The following is a 22,010-nucleotide window of genomic DNA, read 5'->3' on the forward strand; positions in this document are numbered from 1 at the left end:
GTAAGGTTGTACATATTGGGATTTTATCATAATTGATGTCATTGATTTGACCTTAACCTCATTCATGCATAATTTAATTTTATTTTTGGGGGTTTTGGGGTCGAAATAAAGAGTGTGGATCAAATGTGAGCCGGTTGGGTAATTTAACGAACTTGGTCGAGCTCACCAAATCCTTTAGCGGTTCACTTAATGTCTCCATACCGCCCTTAATTTTGTGTCAAGAATAATTGTTAATTCTGTAACTTTCGGCTAGACATCATGGATTGCCAAAGGCTATCAGTAAATTGCAAATTTTACTCGTGTTTTTCTCCTTGTCTGCCCCGAACCCTTGAACCTATGAGTGCACTAAAACTTCAACAGCTAACACTTAATCACCAAAAGGTATTTGTAAATTGTTAAAAGGATACACACCACCAATATTCTTTAATAGTTATGTTAAGATGTTCAGATAACACATTTTTGTTAACCAAAGCAATTCGGTGCCTCACCGACAGGTTTGGCGAGAGTAACGACAATACATTTTCTATGATTGAATAAACTTGCTAACTCCTCTATAATGTTTTGCGTACATGGACAAACAGCCAACCCAAATGAAGGAAAATGGGATCGAAATCAATGAGAATATAACTGTATCTAGGTACAATACCCCCAAGTTGTCCACTGTTGAAGGAAACGGCAAGGGAAAAGCCAACACTCTGGAGTTATTAGACGCAAGTTCTGACAACATGGTTTTCTACACCACTATCCCCATAAAATATAATAGTGAGAGTATGGTGTCTAATGAAGATGAAGTGAAAGAGGCAATGAGAAATGAGATAAAATCTAAAGTTAAATGATCCTTCTAAGATCTTAAATCCTAAACTTACAACTCCGAATCCTCTAAATTAAGAGTAGGTAACATTGTTTACCCCTATATTCCAAGGTTCCCCACTTAAGTGAACAAAAAGATCAAATTCTGAAGGGTTACGAATGATTATTGAGGAAAAGAAACTATCCATCGACGGGGTTATCAATAGATATCAAGAGATAATTGATTCCCTAAAACACCAAAAGTTTCAAATATTTTTTAAAAAATTCATAGATCATGCATACCAAGATGGTCAGATAATTTTATTGTGCTTACAGTGGATTACTACATCAGGGGAAGATGATGGTAATATCTTTCAAAAGAGTCGACTATCTGGTCCTCTAAGAGAGGAATGTAGCTTGTGACAGTGACAATATCAATACGCTATTAGGTATGTCTAATAAGATTTTCGGTGAATGCTAACACCTAATTAAAACAAAGACATTGGATTAGATGAACTAGTTTTTAGATCCATTGATCTCTGATTAGGATGCTACAAAATGGTTACCAGAAGGAGTTTCAATTGAAAACATCTGAATATGGATGCAAGATACTTGTTTGGGTTTATAAGCAGCACAACTTTGCTGTCACAAAATTAATTGATTCTTCACCATGAGAACGAATCTTGTTTAGAATGCATCATGGATAAAACTAGAATCAATCTTGCAACGATCATTTATTTTGTGATATATATGCGAGCTAAACAGAGTTAGACATCTCTCCCTTTTCCGGTATTGATCACCGAGTTGTGTGAAAGAGCTCGAATGTGTATAGATGCTAAGAGAGATGTATAAGTGGTGCCTATCACCTCCACTAATATCCAAAAAACCAAAGCTGAATGTCTCAAGGACCAAGCAGAAAAGAAATAATAGAAAGGGGTGGAAGTTAGATCTATGCCTGTATAAAAAACTTTGTATACTCTTGCCCGATGTCCTTCATGTATATCCACTTCTACAGCTACTCTTGATGATATTCCAGGTTCTTCTTCTCCTACACTACCACCCAGACCAACTGTTGTTGTTTCTTCCTGTGATGCAATCACCTAGGCATCCTTGATCCAGATGGAACAACATTGCTCATTATCGAGTTGCGAACATAGAAAGCTCTATTCAGTTCATGGTTAAGGCTACCCCAGATGATGTCGTACAACCACTATATCGTGCAGCCATTGAACACCAATATCGATATCCTAGAGTCTAGCATAGTGGTGTGTGAGCGCGATCAAGGATTCACAGAGAAAGTGATGGCCTTAAGGTCCACCATCATTGAGCTAAGGAAGGATGTGGACAACCTGAAGTCCACTGATATTCCTGCGATATATGGAATAGTGGAAATTCCATATACACATGAGAGGCCTAGAAACATTACAAGACATGTAGATGAGATGGAGCATACACGTTATCTAGAGCTGAAATCAGAAACTAATGATGAGATACTAAAAGAAGTTGACGAAGCTCTGGAGGAATACAAGAATTATATTGAAGAAGTTATGCTCTGAGTTGTTGTGCAAGCTTCCTTGGAAACTTCACCTCTTGAGGAGTCCAGTGAGACTGGTCTTTCCAAGTTTATTTGAAATACTGACACCTATATATAGAGCGCTACACAAGACACGAAGAACCCGACAGCTAGAGAGACTGCATAGATAGGATCTCTGTTTACCTACATATTTGCTTTATTATATTTTTTATCTTTATATACTTTTATTTTTCTATGAGGATAGATACTTTTTTATTTTAATAGAGTGAGGCCCACACCCGTTGTGATGAATATTGTTGTGTTGCTTTTGCTTTTATTTGGGTTGTTCTGCTTAAATTGTGTTTCATCTAGTTTTTGTGGATGTTTGAGCTTACAGGTCCTATCTATTTTTATTTATAAAATTATGTTGACCCTTCTAAAAAATTTTGAAGTTTTCTCAAATTTTGGATACCCCTTGCATGCACTCAAATGTGATTGTTCTTAGGAAAATTTGTGTGTCGGTTTGGATCTATACCGATAACTTGAATAGTGCTTGCAATTGAACAATTGTATAGACAATATGTGAACTCTTTGTATCTTGATTTTACTTGCCATTTGTCAAATTGATTTTCTTGTAATGAGCTTTGCATAAAAGCAAAAGTGTGGAGTCTGGTTTGACTCAAGTGTTGATGCCTTGTGTGATAAGCTTATCTTGAACCATGCATGACAACACCAGAATTTTACTCCTTAGTCTAGTCAAATAATTTATGCTTTCTCTTGATATTAACTTAGGTAATTTTACAGAGTGTGAGCAAATTTGACATATACCTCTTTTGTGACCTCCCTTGTGAGTGTGTGAACCTCTCTTGAACATCCATTAAGAGTTAACCTTCTTTGGAATAAATGTGATGAAGACTAGACCTTTCTTGATCCATCACCCTTAATCCTCATGAATGATTTGTTTGATTGAAATAGCAAACTAAGTCTAAAGGCCTAAGTCGGGGTCTAGTGAAAAGAAGAGGGAAAACTCAATGAAGAGAAAGGAAATTGTAACACCCCGAGCTACCCCTAAGACGCAAACACGGGACCTAGGACCACAAGTGATCCCAAGCTAACATTGTTAGCATGATCTTGAGCATAGTAAATATAAATTGAATAGTAAATTGATGGAGAAGCAATAATCGTAAATAAAATTATGAAACGATTTGGAATAGACCTATACTATAAATTAGATATATGAAAATTGAGGATTTTAATGGAAAAATATATTTACTTAATACAAAATTTAATCTAACTATGTGTGAAAATACCCTCTATGTTACCCTGGTCCTAGCTAATTCTAGCAAAACTAAAACTAAAGGACTAAAAATACTTAAAAGAAACTCAGGAGTATTATCCTCGGAGAATGAGGACTCAACCATTGATTTTTTTGAACTTAAGATCGGGAAACAATCTAAGCGTGATTTGGATGCTGAGAACTTGAACCTACATCAAGAAAAGATGTAGCGCACGTATGCGTCAGTACTTGAAAATTATTGCGCATATAGGATCGAGTAAAGCTGAAATAATATACAATTGTACAAAGAAATAAGGCAATGAAATAATCTGAACATGATAAGGACGCTAAAATATTGAACATGACTAATTTGAATGCAATGACCAGGTTATAAATTCATGAGACTGAAAACTGAAAAACGGTCAATGTAATGGAGTCTAACTGAACTATGGGAGTAACTACTAACCGATAATAAAACAACATGAGAACAGTGGAGTCTGACATATACACCCTATCAAGAGGACCCAATATACCAAGCCAAAGGAATAGAGACATGATGGCCTGATCAATAAAATGATTCCCACGTAGGGGACTTACAACCTACGTGGCTATTAGTTCTGGGAGTATTTGGGTACGCTTAACCCTATTCCAATTTGGTTTTATGATACTCTCAATGAAATAAGTAATTAACATATATATGACTGAAGTTCTACAGTTTACTGGACCGTAAGTCAATTGATGGTCCATAGTTTTTTTCCGTCGGTGGCACTTGCAACTTCTAAAAGTCTGTAATTCTGGTATGTATCATATACGGGGTGTTATATTATCTCCCTATGGAAACATTCATCCTACAATGAAGACTAACCTATCTTATTATGGAGGAAAGGAGGTGGAATACCATCAACTAAGTACTATAAATTAATTTCTAGCTGAACTGAGTTCCAACAACATGCAAATAAGTTGAAAATGGAAGTACAAACTGAAGAAACATAATACTAAGACTGAATCTGTGCGTGAATGACTGAAAAACTGAAGTGGAACTATTACCTCAATCTGGAATGAAATTGGAAGGAAAGAGGTGAGGATACTTGGGCTTCATGGCTAGTTGTGCTTCCCAAGTAGCTCCCTCTACGGATGAAATCCTCCACAAAACCTTGACTGAAGTGACTTCTTTGTTTCTCAACCTTCTAAATGACGATAGAGAATCTAAACTTGTACATCCTCATATGACTTACTATCTTTCACGTCCACACTTCCTAATGTCACTATGGATGTATGATAACCCACACATTTCTTAAAAGTGAAATGTGAAAAATAGGATACATTGATGTTAATTCTGCTAGAAACTCCAACTCATAAGACATTTTATCAATCCTTTACAGAATATTGTAAGGTCCTACACATTAATGACTCAGATTCCCTTTTTTGTCAAATCTCATGACCCCCTTCATAGGTGACACTTTGAGGAAAACCCAATCATCAACTAGGAACTTTAGTTCCTTACTTTTTACATCTGTCTAAGACTTCTGGCGACTCTGGGTTGTCTTATGTATATCTCTAATGATTTACACTTTCTCCATAGCATCATGGACTGAATTTATTCCTTTCAAGGCTGCTTCACCTACACCAAACAAACAAACTGGAGATCTACATTGAACCGACCCAACAGTACCCCTCAAGTCACTACACAGCATACTGACCTCTCGGTGGTCATATACAAACCTTTAGACATCAATCATCGTATATATATGAAAACCATGCTAATACTTTTTGTGCTCGTTTGATAAAAAATCACAAAACAAGTGTAACAACCAGTATCAAGTCAATATTCACATATAAGGCATATTAATGTAATCCATAAGATACATAATCACATAAAATCCATATAAATATTTAGGTATCCTAAAAAAGGTCATCCTAAGATCCACCTAAGTACGATATGAAACGGTCGCCGATATGACCCCTTCATACACATCCAAACGATCCTCAAGACTTCCCAAAGTAAGATTATTGACTTTTCATCATTGACTCTCCACATAAGGTTACTAAACTCTTACCTAAGTAATACATGAAGAGACCTCCTATACACATTTTTCAAGTCTACCTAAGCAATCAATAAACCTACCCTAGATAAGAACCTTTCTATTCAACACACAATAACTTAACTCATCATGATTAGGTAATTCGTTTAAGAGATAATTAAACTATTATAGGACTTCACATAATAGTATTGAAAGACATTGGGAACTCATCCTAGCATCTTCAAAGCTTACACATGCCATGTATAGATAGTTTCTCATTCCACTACCTACACATTGTAGAACTTCTCTAATACTAGAATGCACATCCCATATAATGAGAATAGGCACTAGCCGACATAGAACATACTATCTATGTATGGAATCCCATGTTATAAGGACCCCACACCGTGGAAGGTGTTGTACTTGACAAAGTTAGAACTAGTAATGATGGGACATGGTCAAGGAATATCAAGGGATTCTTTATACTCTAGTCTCCTACTCAAGTAGAGATACTACTACAAGCATATTATCTCAGTGCTTTGCCATGTTTATAGAAGAGTAATTCATTCCCTATGTGTATTTGAGAAGGTAGAATTACTAAGTCCTACCAACTCATAATGTTTTTCTTCCAAGAATGGGTCCACTAGGGCTGTCAACCAAAGTCTATTTGGATAGCTCTTATGACTTCCTTATAGATAATTTCATGTCGTTCCAGCCAACCTACTCCTAAGTCCATCATTCCGCTCAAGAAGGACACCATAATGGTCTTTCACTTCAAGGCTTCTATTAACCTTCTTTTCATTATTCAAGTGTCACGACCAAGAGGCATTACCTAGAAGAAATGGCATCCTCAAGTCGTTACAGGGAAAATGACACTTCAGGAAGTATCACACAAGCCTCCCGTATCAATCATCGCATAAGATACCCTCGAAGCTAGAATTTAAAACTTTCATCACACACGAAGAAATAATTTCATTAATAGGATAGAGGAAGACTTTCTTTAAATCATCTATCTTTATAACTTCTCTTTAAACCATATAATACTTTGAATGTTCAACATAGGGACTAATCCCATACAAGACTTAAAATAAATACTAAAGGCATAAAAGGAACATTTGGGTCTTGTCCTCGAATCAATGAAGACTCACTAATACTTCATCTTCAACCCAACTTTTATAAACCTATCCATACTCCAGGCATATCATGACTTCAAATTCCCTACACTTCAGTCAAAAAGAGAATACAAGGGGTTAACACATTCAATGCACTAAGTATGGAAGCCATACAAAAACAATGAAAAAGAGACATTTAGAATAGAAACATGCTTTCATGACATTTTGATAAAAACATCCATAAAAGAGTGTAAGACACATAACACAAGTCAATAATCACATATACAACACATTCAAGTAACATCAATCACATAAGCATATTCACATGGACCCCGTACTAAGTTTATCCTAAGACCCACCTAAGTAAGATATGAAGTGGTCGTCCATACAACCCCTTCACAAAAACATAGATGATCCTCAAAACTACCAAAAGTAACTTATTCCAACACATCACATATCACATAAGTTCATCATCAATAAAAAAAAGTCTTAACATCATATAAACTCTATACCTAAGGCTACTCTAAGACTAACCTAAGTAAAACATGAAGAGACTGCCCATACACCCTCTTCAAGCCTACCTAAGTGATCCTCAAAGCTACCCTAGATAAGTTACTTCTTATAAAGCATACTTCATTTAGAAACCATATTATTCAATAAAACCATTTTGAGAGAAAACCATACATTTAGAGGACTTCACATAACGGTCTTGGAAAAGACCTAGGAAACCTACATCCTATCATCTTCAAACCCTACTCCTGTCATGTCTAGATAGCGTACCATTCCCCTACCTAAATATTGTAGACCTTATCCAACACTAGAATGTATTCCAAGTGATGATAATAGGCATTAACCTGCATAGACCATACTAGCTAGGTATAAAATCCAAGGTCTCCCCTACTCCGATAGGGCTATTCCACTAGCATAGGGCAGAATGAGGACACATTCCATGTAGTCACATGATTAAGAAATATCAATTGTTTATTTGTACTCTAGTCTCAAGTTAAGTAGAGTCATTCCCCGAGCATATTCATTCTGTTCTACCCTTACTTCTCATAGAGTAATTCAATCACAATGGTATCTAAAGAGGTACCATATAGTAGTCATAATCAAATCATAATAGACCTTACCAAGGATGGGTCCACTAGAGCTACCACACAATGGTTACTAGGATATCTTCATGACTTTCTTAAAGATGATTTCATGTCGTTACAGTCAACCTATCTCAGAGTCCAACACGCGAGAAGGATACCATTACAGCTTCAACATTAAGGGTATCATAAACTTCCTTACTTATTTCAAGGTCATAAATTAGTCAATCATGTACATATTACACAGTGGTGTTTTAGCCTACAAAGTAAAGGAATCACTTATTCACATATCATTCTTGCATCAAGAAGAGTGAGTTAGGTCTACGAAATCAAGACATACCATTCATCATAATACTCATACAATGTCATTCAAGTACCAAGTAGGGACACTATGTCTACCACACAAGATACCACATCAAGACATAAAGAGACTCATCATAGTCCACTATTGTCACACATAATAATTTAAGAACAACATGCTTTGATCTCACACATTCATACACAACATTATCACATAAGACACCTGTTAGACCTCTTATTATCCTATACCATTACTTAAGGAAGAATCATGAAATAAGTATTCACATATGATCACATAAGCATTACAAGAGTATGACACTTCATATCTTCACATTATGCTATATTACACATTTATTTTCTCATACTTCACTTTATATAATCATATAAGCCATCGTATTTTCAACATGATCACATTACGTCACATTATACATTCATCTAAACCCTATCATGATACTGCAAAATTTACATAAATAATATTGAAAAGTCCATATACATCACATAACCAACACATAAACATTGCCACCATAAAAGGACCATACCACTCAATACAATTCATAAGAAATTTTACATCAATTCTGCACAATATAGACAGATCAAGCAAACTTACATCCTTTCCATCATCATCATCAACATTCCTTAGGTATTTCAATCAATTCAACTCACAAAGGTTTTTACCCATAGGCATAACCAATAATCAAACCATACAATGATCCAACATGATACAATATGAATATAATAAATTTAAGGAGCCTATATATGATTCTAACAAAGTCTTTTCATAAATCGATAGCCCAAAGTAAGCTACACAGGAACTCACTATGATCAAGTCATGATCAATTAAACTATACTATAGACAAAAATAGAGATTTGAGAGCGTCAAGCATTCCTGGAGAATTATACATCAACAATATCATATCTTAATGTTTGAAAATATTTCACCACATAACCCATGACTTATAGTAAAAATTAGACTTTTTAATCTTTTTGAAATCTTTAAAATCACTTTGAAATTGACTCTAAGATGATATCAATACTTATATGAAGGACTCTCATACCTTAATATTATAATACAAATAGAATTGAAGAAGAAACTCCATTGAAAATCCATCATCAAACTCCATCTTTACCTTGATCTCTCATGTAGGTTTTTGGATAAAGTTGGGGAGGGAAAGGGTTTTGACTTAGGTTTTAGGGTCTAAATGAGGGTCAAAACTCTTTAATACTCATAAAATACCAAAATATACCTAAAAACCCGTCTATAAAATTTATAATACTTGTGGTGAATTTCCTAAAATACTCCAAGCTTGACAGAATAATTGCAGCCAATGCAGGTGCTTATCGACGCCCTCGCAATAATGGACCATCACCTGGTCTACGCCCCTTTCATTGGGTCTGCAACTCCCCAAAGTGAAGCCCTACTGTCTTTATCAACTCCCCAAGTCGAAGATACATCATTCAAATTATTGGCCATCGTTTACGGTCATTGATTCCCACTGCCAAGAAGTCTGCCTTGTTGAGTTGGGTCCTTCTATAGGGCCCCTTTTGGGTTTAGTTGTAGTTGTACCCAAACATTAAACCCTTAAACAAGCACGTCTAGGTCTTAGGAACCAACCCTATCAATTTCATCATCAAATAGGTTACGAAACAAGCTATGGTACACAAAAAGACACAAGCAAGTCCAAAGTCTAACTTTCGAATGTCTCAAACGTTCTTGGATGTTTGACCTCCAAACTCTTCCAGACTTTGTACACTTCCTCTAAAAATTATAGTCCATCATTTAAAGGTCTTATAACCTCAAGACACACACATAAGGACTAGTCGTCAAATGTATTGGTCTTTTCTTGACGTTTGACTTCACACTCAATCAGAATGACTTCAAAACTCACATACACATTAATTAAGATTATTAGAAGCCCTTAAAGTACTAGAGAATCTCTGGATAAGCCTGGTTCATTTTAGGATCGTTACATTCTCCCCCACCTAAGAACATTCGTCCTCGAATGACACTTAAATACTTAAAGGGATAAAAACCAAGGACCCAATATCATAATGATATACATAGATAGCAGGAACATCACTCCATAACAAAAGCTTATACAACCTCATGCATTAAAGCAAATAGAAATACATCTATCAACTCCTTATGCACCAATCTTTACCATGCTCATTTCAACACCACATAGCACCTTATGCAAGTTCTCATCAAAGCAAATTCATACAACATTTTCAATATAGCACATTTAAGGAAATTTATCAAAAAGGATCAACACGCAACTTCCTTAACAACACAATGGCATGCTCAACAGTTCAACTTCATATAAAAATTTAGGCATGCTCACTACTCTACCTCATAAAGCAAATAGGCAATCAACCCTAAATGCACATAAACAGGAGGAAATGCCACGCATGAAAACTCATTTTCTCATTTAATAACAATTCAACCAAAACATGTTTATCACAAGGAGAATATTTTCGAAAATTATTTTTCATAAAAGACTCCAACATAAACCAAGTTACCGCTCTTAGTTTAAGGCTTGAATATATAAGGAAAAGATAAGGATATTTCACTCCCAACAACTATAGTATTAACCATACTCCCAAACTGAGGAGAAACCCAATCTAAGGTCAACATAAGAATACTACAAGGATCACCCTAAGAGAAACAACACCAGTACTAGGACAATCTCACCTTTACTCTTTCAAGCATCACCTCCTTCCACTCTAGAGTCGGATCTAAACAACTATAAACTATTTTAAATATCACTCCTCCACATTTGTATCACTATACTTTACCATTTCTTTTAACCATACTCTACTTCTCATAAGGTAACTCAACAAACCTAATGTCACAACCTTCCATATCCCATTTAATAAATCATGAACCCTCTTTTCTCTCCCTCAACATAAGCTACTCAAAGGTCACACACTAAGGACCATCACATAAAGGAACAAGGGAAATACACCATAACCAAAGCTCATAGGCATGACTAGAAGAATAAAGAAGTGAAATTTTCCTAGCACCCATGAGCCTCCTATTAATAATGTTGCACGCTTCACATTATGAACAAGACTCTACAACATGTGGTTTATGACACAATCTAAGACACTCCCAAAACCTTATGCTCTGATAAAAACTTCGTCATGACCTAGAGGCATACCTTAGAATAAGTGGTATCCTCAAGTCACCAGAAAAGGAATGAGACTTCAAGAAATCTCACACAAGCCTCTCGCATAAAATCACATAATATACTCTTGAAAATAAATATGAATTTAAAACTTTCTATAAACACGAAGAAATATTTTCATTAATACGCAAGCGAAAGACTATCTTTAAAAACATCTAGCTTTATAATGTCTCTTTACACCATCTAATACTTAGAATTTACAACATAGGGACTAAGTCTATACAAGACACAAAATAAAGACTAGGACTCTGTGGACCTCCGTTTACATCATTTCTTTGAAAAGCTCCTAGTCTTGTCCTCAAATCAATGAAGAATCACCAATACTTTATCTTCAACCCTAATAAACCTATCCATCCTATATGGCATAACAAAACATCAAATTCCCTACACTTTAGTCAAAAAAAGAAAAAAAGGGGTTAGCACATTGAATGCACTAAGTATGGAAACTATGCAAAAACCATGAAAAAGGGACATTTAGAATAGAAACCTGATTTCATAACATTATGATAAAACCCTTCATAAAAGAGTTTAAGAAACATAACACAAGTCAATAATCATGTATAGAACACATTAAAGTAGCATCAATCACATAAGCATATTCACATGGACCCCCTACCAATGATTTTCCTTACACCCACCTAAGTAAGATATCAAGCGGCCGACCATACAACCCTATCACCCACCCATAGATGATACTCAAAACTACCTAAAGTAAGTTACTCCAATACATCATGTATCATATAATTTCACCTTCAATAAAAAAGTCTTTACACAATATAAACTTCCTACTAAGGCTACTAAAGGACTCACCTAACTAAAATATGAAGAGACCGCCATACACCCTATTCAAGCCAAGCTAAGCAATTCTCAAACCTACCCTAGATGGGTAACTTCATATAAAATATACTTCATTTAGAAACCATATTTATCATTAGAACCATTTTGAGATAAAACCATACATTTAGAGGACTTCACATAATGGTCTTTAAAAAGATCTAAGGAAACTACATCCTAACATCTTCAAAGCCGACTCGTTCCATGTCTAAATAGTGTCCCATTCAACTACCTAAACGCTGTAAAATTTTTCCAGTACTAGTATCCACCCTACATGATGAGAATAGGCATTAATCGACATAGACCATACTAGCTAGGTATCGAATCCTGAGTCTACCCTACTCGGATAGAGGGTGTTCCACATGCCTAGGTTAGAACAAGGACACATTCCATGTAGTCACATGGTTAAGGAATATTAACAGTTTCTTTGTACTATAGTCTCAAGTTATGTAGAGTCACTCCCCGAGCATATTGATTCGGTGCTAGCCTTAGTTCACATAGAATAATTCAATCACAATTGTATATGAAGAGGTATCATATAGTAGTCATAACCAAATCATAATACACCTTACCACGGATGGGTCCACTAGGGATACCACACAATGGTTACTAAGCTAGCTTCATGACTTTCTTAAGGATGGTTTCATGTCGTTGCAGCCAACCTATCCCTAAATCCATCATTCATACGATAAGGATACCATTACGGTTTTAAACTTCATGGATATGATAATCGTCTTTATTTATTTCAGGGTCATACATTAATCAATCGTTTACATAAAAGAGAAGGGTGTTTTAGCTTACCAAGTCAAGGAATCACCAATTCACATATCATATATGCATCAAGAAGAGGGAATTAGGTATACCAAATCAAGACACACCATTCATCATATTACTCATACAATGTCATTCAAGTACCAAGTAGGGATACTAAGTCTACCACACAAGATTCCACATCAACTCATAAAGAGACTCATCAATCTACCATAGTCACACATAATCATTTAAGAATAACTTGCTTTGCTCTCACACATTCATATACAACATTATCACATAAGACATACTTAGAACTCTTATTATCCTGTACAATTACTTAAAGAAGAATCATGACATAAGCATTTATATAAGATCACATCAGCATTACAAGAGTACTACAGCTCCTATCTTCATATTATACTAGATTACACATATATTTCCTGATACTTCACTTTACATAATCATATAATCCATAGAATATTTAATATGATCACATTTATTCACATATTCAACTTCACATTATACATTCATCAAAACCCTAGCTTGATACTACTATGATTTGCATAAATAATACTGACAAGGCTATTTACATAATAGAATCAACACATAAACACCGTCACTATAAGTGGAACATACCACCAAATAAAATTCATTAGAAAAAATTCTAGATCATCTCTACAAAATATAGAATAATAAAGACAACTTACCACATTTACATGATCATCAACAACATTCCTTAGACATTTCAATCAATTCAACTCACAAAGGCTCTTACCTATAGTCATAACCACTAATCCAAACCAATAATCAAACCATACAATGATACAACATGATACTATATGAATATAAACAATTTAAGGCAATCTCTATACAATTGTAACATGATTATTTCCTAAAGCAATAGCCCGAAGTAATCTACATATGAATTCACTATTATCAAGTCATGATCAATTCACCCATACTATAGCCGAATATAAAAACATGAGAACGTCAAGGTTTCATGGAGATTTTCATTGTAAACATCAATTATACATCAATAATATCATATCTTAATATTTCAAAATGTTTCATGCAAGAACCGTTGATTTAGAGTAGAAATTAGACTTTTTCATCTCTTTAAATGACTTTAAAATTAACTTTGAGGTGATAGCAATCCTTAGAAGAAGGAATTCTATACTTTGTTATTAAAATACACAGAGAATTAAATAATAATCTCCATTCAAAATCCATCATCAAGCTCCATCTTTACCTTGAGCTCTCAAGGAGGATTTTTGAAGAAAGTTTGGGACGGAAAGGTTTTTGACTTAGGTGTTAGGGTCTAAATGAGGGTCAAAAAAGTTTAATACGCATAAAATACCAAATACACACAAACAAATCGTCAATACAATTTATATGACTTGGGGTGAATTTCCCAAAACACCCCAAGCATGGATGAAAAATAGCAGGTAGTGTTGGTGCCTATCGAAGCCCTCGCATTGATGGATCATCAGATGTTCTATGCCCCATCGTTTGTGGTCTATCGTTTGGGTTTCAAAATCCCCAAATTTCATTCCTGAAGGCTCCATCGACGCCCTAAGTCGATGAGGCATCATTCAAAGGACTGGTCATCATTTGGGTCGTTGATTGCCACTGCGAGGCAGTCTGTCCCTCTGAGTTGGGGTTCTTCTTTAGGGCTCGTGTGGGTCCTAGGTGGTGTCGTGACCGGATGTTGAATCCTTAAACTTTCACGGATAATTATTAGTAACCTACCCTATTAATTTTATCATCAAACAAATTATGAAACATGCTAAGGCACACACAAACACGTCCAAAGGCTAACTTTCAAACTCCTTGGACATTATTGGACGTGTGTCCTCCAAACTCTTCCAAACTTTATACATTGTCTCTAAGCACTATAATCCATCATTTAAGACCTTGTAACCTCATGACACACATATAAGCACATGAAAGCGCATAAGGACTAGTTGTTGAACGTCTTGGTCGTTCCTTGACATTTTACATCAAACTCAACCAGAATGACTTCAAAACTCACATACACATTAATTAAACTAATTAGAAGCCCTTAAAGAATTATCGAAGCTATACATAAGCCTATTTCATTTTAGGGTAGTTACATCAAGGTTTCACAGTCACTTAGGGTTCTAGACTTATCAAGAAGCGACATCATGCTTAAGTCTACATATTTAAGGCATACTCTAGAATACCACATAAAATCGTTAATGGAAGGGCATTTATGTCTACCTATCCTAGAATTTTATTCAAAACTTTTTCAAGTACACAGTTGGGACAACTAGTATACCACACAAGATACCACATCATTCTCTAAAGGTTCTCCCTAGTCCTTCATATCATATATAATCAACTAGAGAGGTAATACATTCTATCATATAATTATAATACCCATACAATATTATATAGATATAGCATGAGTACCATAACTTTATACCTTCACACCTACCATATAATGATCATGTCATAATTCCCTAATAATGCCGACAAGGCCATGTTCATAACATATATAACAATTAAACACCATCACCATAAGTGGACCACACCAATCAATGACATATATCATTATAATACCCATACAATGTCATATAGACATTACATGAGTACCTTTACTTTATACCTTCAGACATACCATATCATGATCATACCATAATTCTATGAGAATGCCAACAAGTCCATGTTCATAAAATATATAACAATTAAAGACTGCCACCATAAGTGGACCATACAAATCAATGACAATTCAATATCAATTCTATGTTAAACAAAAAAATTAGGTCAACTCACCACCTTTCAATAGCCATCATCACCATTCCTTAGCGTTTCCAACATACTCACATAACAAGATATCTTTACGATAATAATGAATATAAGAATAGGCCAACAATTTATCCATATAAATAATCCATAAATACTCAATATAGATATCAACATATACATCAAGATATGAACAATCCTAACATTGATCAATACATAATTCAATAGTTCACTACAATCTACACATGAATTCAATAAGATCAAGTCATGATCAATTCACCCAAATAGAGCCAAAATTAGTAATTCAAGGACTGCATGGGATCATGGAATATTTAATCTTTAAAAACTCAATTAACATTGATCAATCCATAAAACATCACTTAAAACCTTTTCACGCAAGAACCCATACTTAGAATTCAAAAGAAGATTTTAAGTTTTTAAAAGATCTTTTAAAAGCCTTTTAAATGAATCCTTGAATGGAAGAATAATCATGATGAATAATCAGACCTTAATTGAAGAAATCCAATGAAATTAATGGAGAAAAACATGGAGATTTTGACCTTCTTCCATGGAGCTTCAAAACTTCATCAATGATGATTTTGGAGAGAGGAATGGAGAGCTTTTGTTTGGCTTGAGGGTTTAGTTTGATTGGTGAATTTGGGGGTTTAAAAAGACTTAATAACCATCAATAAATAATCTCCAAAGTAACCAAAAGACCTGTGCAATAATTAGACCTTTTAACCAAGTCTAATTTGACTTAAAAATGACGCGACCAAAACTTGGCAGCCACTATGCGTTGTGGAGGCAGGTTCATATTTTTTTATTTTTGAAATTATATGGAGGAAGTGAAGATCATGATAATACCACATCAGAAGGAAACTTTTTACCTCCCATGTGCTAGCTGTGCGACGTGCAGCCACCTTCAAAAGGGGGCTGCCCCGACAGCTTCCTTGGCCTATGTTTGGGTCATCCGCAAGGACCCTTTGATTGGTCCTTGGAGTCATTCTCGAACATTTTGACCATATGTATATACCTATAGTTATAGGGTTTATACCACTGATTATAGACACCAAACAAAACCTTAAAACACATGCAACTTACAAGGACACGCTAGCGCGCTCATAAGACTAGTTTTCGAACGTCTTGGTCGCCTTTGATGTTTCACCTCCAAACTCTTCAAACTGACTTCTATAGCTATTATTCATTATTTTAACACCTTATTAACTAATAACACACATTATAGTATCTATTTTAACCTAGTTTGTTTTAGGTTGTTACATAAATTTACGCTCACATAATGCCTCATAAAAAGCCATCTGAATACTTGAATGGTAACAATTATTGTAGGTGAACTCTTTAAGAGGAAGGTGGTCATCACAATTACGCTTAAATACTATCACACAAGCTCCCAAAATTTCCTCTAAGGTATGAATGGTATGATCTTCCTGGTCATCCATCTGAGGATAAAATGTTGTGCGAAGGTTAACATGAGTACCAAGACCTTTCTGAAACAACTTCCAAAATTGAGAGGTAAAACATTGAGGGCCTCTATTTGATATAATATATGAAAGAACCCCATATAACCTCACAATCTTATTAATTTAAAGCTTTGTGTAGTCCTCTGCTGAATATGTAGTCTTGATCGCCAAAATGCATGAAGACTTAGTAACTCTATCAACTATCACCCAAATGTATTCTTGTTGTCTACTAGTATGAGGTGAACTTGTGATGAAGTCCATTTTGATCACTTTCTACTTCAAAGTAGGAATTTCAATCTCTTGATTTATACCTCCTTGTTTTTTTATTATCTACCTTGACTTGTTGGCAATTGGATCACTTAGCCACAAAATTTGCTATATCTCTTTTCATACTATTCCACCAATAGACTTCGTGCAGACCGCGGTACAACTTAGTGGTACCTAGATGGATAAAAATATATGGAATTATGGTCCTCTACAAAATATTATGTCTCAAGTCGCCCACTTTAGGAACACATAATCTACCTTGGTAGAAGAGCACACCATGTCAGCCTTGGGAGAAAACCTTCACCCTCACTTGGTAGATTTCTCCCTTAAGCTCATGAAATATTGGATCAGTGTCTTTTCTTTCATTAATTGTGACCGTTCTCAATGCTTACTCTATCATCTGATATACTCATAAGATGAACTCCTAGGAGAGTTCACGACTGTGGACTGAAAGTTGTCTAGACCATCAACGGAGTTGACTAATGGACTATTAGTCGACTGACGGTCCATAATGGTCAGACATCATTCATGACTAAGGACAAAAATTTGATCGGTCCATCAACGGAGCTGACTGACGAACCGCAAGTCAACTAATGGTTTGCATTGGTCAACCATCGTTCACGACTAAGGATGAAAAGTTGACTGGCCATCAGTAGAGCTGATTGGCAAACTGTAAGTTTACTGACACTCCATAGTTGGCTTCCATCAGTGGCACCTGCAACTTATAAAACTATATTTTTGGACTATTTCGGAAATGGGGTGTTAAAGAAAGTCTTCCTGAACCTATGGTGTTGCGAGAAGATGGAAACCCTCCATATAAAAAAGATAAGAAGAAAAGGAAAAAATAAAAAGAAAAGATGTGGAATAAAGTACAATAGAAATAGGGTTTCCAAGCTACCTATGGAAGTGAATAATAGGTTGACTTATGAAGCACTAACGAAGATAAGGAAATAAGAAGAAAGGAAGTGTTACGAGAACCAAAATTCATTAGGATAAGTAGTTGCTAGTTCTAAATGACCATACCTTTACACTCAAACCCATTACAAACCTTATAAAAACATTTTTTATATTGAGAAATTGAAACAAATGTTGACAGGAAAAATAAGGGCAAACCTATGGGTGAAAGTATGTGTTGTGTTCCTCTTTTTTAGAGTGAGCATTGTATATGATTCCTAAACTTTGAGTTTATTATAACCTTGTGTTTAAAAATGGAATCATCATTTGTGTGAGGTAATTCAAATGCTTTTGTTGAGCTTGAACTTACATTTGAAGCAAGTAATGTCGGCCAGATAATTTTGGGTAATAGATTGTCACAAGTTGAATGTTTGAGTACACAGTTGATCCTTGCATAAGTAATTTGAGTATTTTTGTGTACAGTCATTATTGATTCTTATGTATCACTATTTGAGACATCCTCTTTCAACTGTTGGACTTTAGCTTTACTTGAGGACAAGAAAAAGTTTAAGTGGGGGTGTTAATGAATTCATAGATTGAACTCATTTAGGGCTATATTTTAGTAAAAATAGTTCTTATAATGTTTATTTTTTTTGTCAATGTCTGATGAAAACTCTTAAGTTTCAGCTATTTAATGTTTGAAGGAAAGCATGGACATTATGTCATAAAAAGGAACAAAAAGGCTGAAAAGAATGAAGAAATAGAATCTTGAGAATCGCCAAGTCCACTTGGTGAATTACCAAAGATCCTACTTAGATTTTTGTACCAGTGTGATGAGCCCTGAAGGAAAGGATCAAATCGGCAGAACAAAGGAGCAGTCAGCGTCATAGAGTAGTTCTTCGAAGTAGTACTATATCTCGCAATGGAACAAAGCTCAATGACGTTAATAGTTGTACCATAAGGTGGTGAACTACACCAATGCTAGAATGGTAGAATTTGTCATTGATTCCTACTAATGCTACCGAACAATCCATTGCAACACAGAACTGAAAAACTATAGATACTAGTAGAATTGTAGTTTTTAGAGAGTCGGACATTATTACTATTTTATTTCTAGAATATGGTCTTTTCATATGTTAACTCTATGTTTGAGGGTAATTTGAAGACTTGAAGAAAAAGAGGGTTTCATCTCTTTCGATTTGGAAGTGAGTCTCAATGATTCTTCTTGCTTTTCCCAAATCAAGACTTTATTTCTCATACCCATTTGATTTTAACATCATTGAAGATATGATATCTATTTAGTGATGTGTGGCTAAAATCCCCATTCTTGTGGTGTGATTTAGAAAATACGGGTTAAAATTGTTGTTGGGTCTTGCTTGTAGTTTAATGGTGATTTCTTCTAGTAGTTGTGGTTGAATTTAACAAATTTGTACTTGCAAATACAAGTTTATTAATGTGTCTTCAGCTTGTTTGAGAGAGAAGTCACGACACCAATACTACTAGTGTAGACACGTAATTTTTGACCGAATTTAAGTTTTATACCCTTTTTATAGCTTGAATATTTTTATAAATATTTTGAGTTTTATCTTATTTTTTAATTTTATATTTAAAAGATACACAAAAAATAGAATCACACTTTAAGGTATATTTTTATTTATCCATTCAAAGTTTTAATAAATTAGTGATTTTAATTTTTTATATTTATTTATTCTATCTATTTAATTTTTATTAATTAATATTATAATTACCCACACCTCACTCCACTAATCCAACTCTTCCATACAAACATACACACGTATACATAATTATATATAAATTAATAAAAGGAGGGTGGGGGGGGGGGGGAATCAGCAACAAAGGGAGAAAAAAAATAAAATCAGCAACAAAGAGGGAGAAAAAAGAAAAATCAGCAAGTGGAAAAGAGCAAAAGAAAACAAAAAGGGAACTGAGGAAAAAAAAGAAGAAACAACAAAAGAAACTTTTTATTTTTTTCCTGAAGACACACGCACAAAAAAAAACATGTAAAAATAGTGGAGTTCGAGGTTTCAAGTTCGTGGTTCCTAAATTCTTTATTTTCGTGAAATAATTTCAAGAAGAGGTAATACTTAATTTTATTTTGTATTGGTTTTATGTCATGATAATGCGAGAATGGATTGCAATATATTGAAGTTGTTAAATTTCGCATGTGCTTAAACCATTAATATTTATTGATGTAGTTATATGAAGTATGTTCAAATATTTCGTATCAACTTCATGTATAGATCCTTTGTATAGTTATATTTAGTGTGAAATTGTTATAACGAACCGTGATTTATTTCATATTTAAATAACCCATAGTTTATTTTATATTTAAGTAAAATTATTGTCCAAGTCATTTAAATTTTTCATATTTAGTTTTATAATGATAACATGTATACCTATTTTGTAAATATATTAATTTTGTTAGTACGATATTCGTTTAATGTTAGTGACGTAAAAAAATATTGAATAAAAATGGAAAAAAAATAAAAAATAAAATAATAATAACAATAAAAAGAACAATGAAAAGTTAAAAATAAAATGTGAGAAAGAATATAATAAAAAAGGGGGAAAAGAGAAAATAGAAGGAAAAAATAAAAGAAAAAAAGTATAAAAATAATATTAAAAAAACATGCAATTGAAGAGGAAAGAAAGTTTTTTTTTCTTTTTAAAAGTTTCTTCGTCCAGACAGAAAAATAAATTAAGTTAAATAAAAAAAAACAAATAAAACCTTGAAAGTATAAAATAATAATAATAATAATAATAATAATAATAATAATAATAATAGTAGGAAAAGATGAGAAGGTAAAACGGGAAAAAAAAGAAACGTAACAAAAAAAATAACAAAAGAAAAAGTAAAATAAAGAATATCGAAAAGATGAGAAGGTAAAACGGGAAAAAAAAGAAACGTAACAAAAAAAATAACAAAAGAAAAAGTAAAATAAAGAATATCTTATTTTATTCTGCTGTGTTTGATTTAATTTATATGCGTATATATATATATCTTTAATTAAAGGGCATAGATTAATAAAATAAGGTAGTTTTTAATATATTTAAATAAATCAAAGAATGAGGGTAAATACATTTGTTTTAACAATAGAATTTTCAAAAAATTAATTTAAGTCATAAAAGTTCATAAAGCGACCGTGCTGAAACCACGGGACTCGAGGGATGCCTAATACCTTCCCCTCGGTCAAAAGAATTCATTACCCGAACTGGTCGCAGACCAAAACTAAAAAATCATTTCCTTTTGGTTAGGGATTAAAAAAAAGTGACTTGGAACACAATCATTCAATTCCAAGTGGCGACTCTGAAAAAAGTAAAATAATCTCTTAATTAATAACTTCATTTAAATTGGAAAAACCCTTACGCCGCTGCACGAAAAACGGGAGTAACATCCTTGGCGACTCCGCTGAGGACTAACTAGAATTCGAGCATATCAACATGGACTTCTATGTGACTTTATTATTTATTTACATACTTATCAATTTGTGGATATTGTGTTTAATGACATAATATGTTCTTTGCTTGCTTATTTATCGTTTTGATAATATGTGAATTATCATATCACTGTCTTTCCTCGCACATCCATTTGAGTCTTCTGAGATACTTTATTCGGAGATGGTATTACGCTCCCGAGCCATGAGATAACAGAGATGCGGCAACGCTTCTGAGACAGATTCTATAGTAATACATGTCTTAGGAGAAAAAGG

At 34.1% G+C, this 22,010-nt stretch overlaps 1 protein-coding gene across 1 annotated transcript; it reads left to right on the top strand.

The window, feature by feature from the left end:
- Positions 1–1,985: 1,985 nt before the first annotated feature.
- LOC104647820 (uncharacterized) lies at positions 1,986–2,345 on the top strand. The gene has a single exon (XM_010323638.1). The coding sequence runs from the start codon at positions 1,986–1,988 to the stop codon at positions 2,343–2,345; it is 360 nt and encodes a 119-aa protein (XP_010321940.1).
- Positions 2,346–22,010: the final 19,665 nt, after the last annotated feature.

This window comes from Solanum lycopersicum, chromosome 6 (assembly GCF_036512215.1).
Source record: "Solanum lycopersicum chromosome 6, SLM_r2.1".
Lineage (NCBI taxonomy): Eukaryota > Viridiplantae > Streptophyta > Magnoliopsida > Solanales > Solanaceae > Solanum > Solanum lycopersicum.

Coding starts and splice junctions, on each gene's coding strand:
- LOC104647820 (XM_010323638.1), top strand. CDS start 1,986: ATGTCGTACAACCACTATATCGTGCAGCCATTGAACACCAATATCGAT.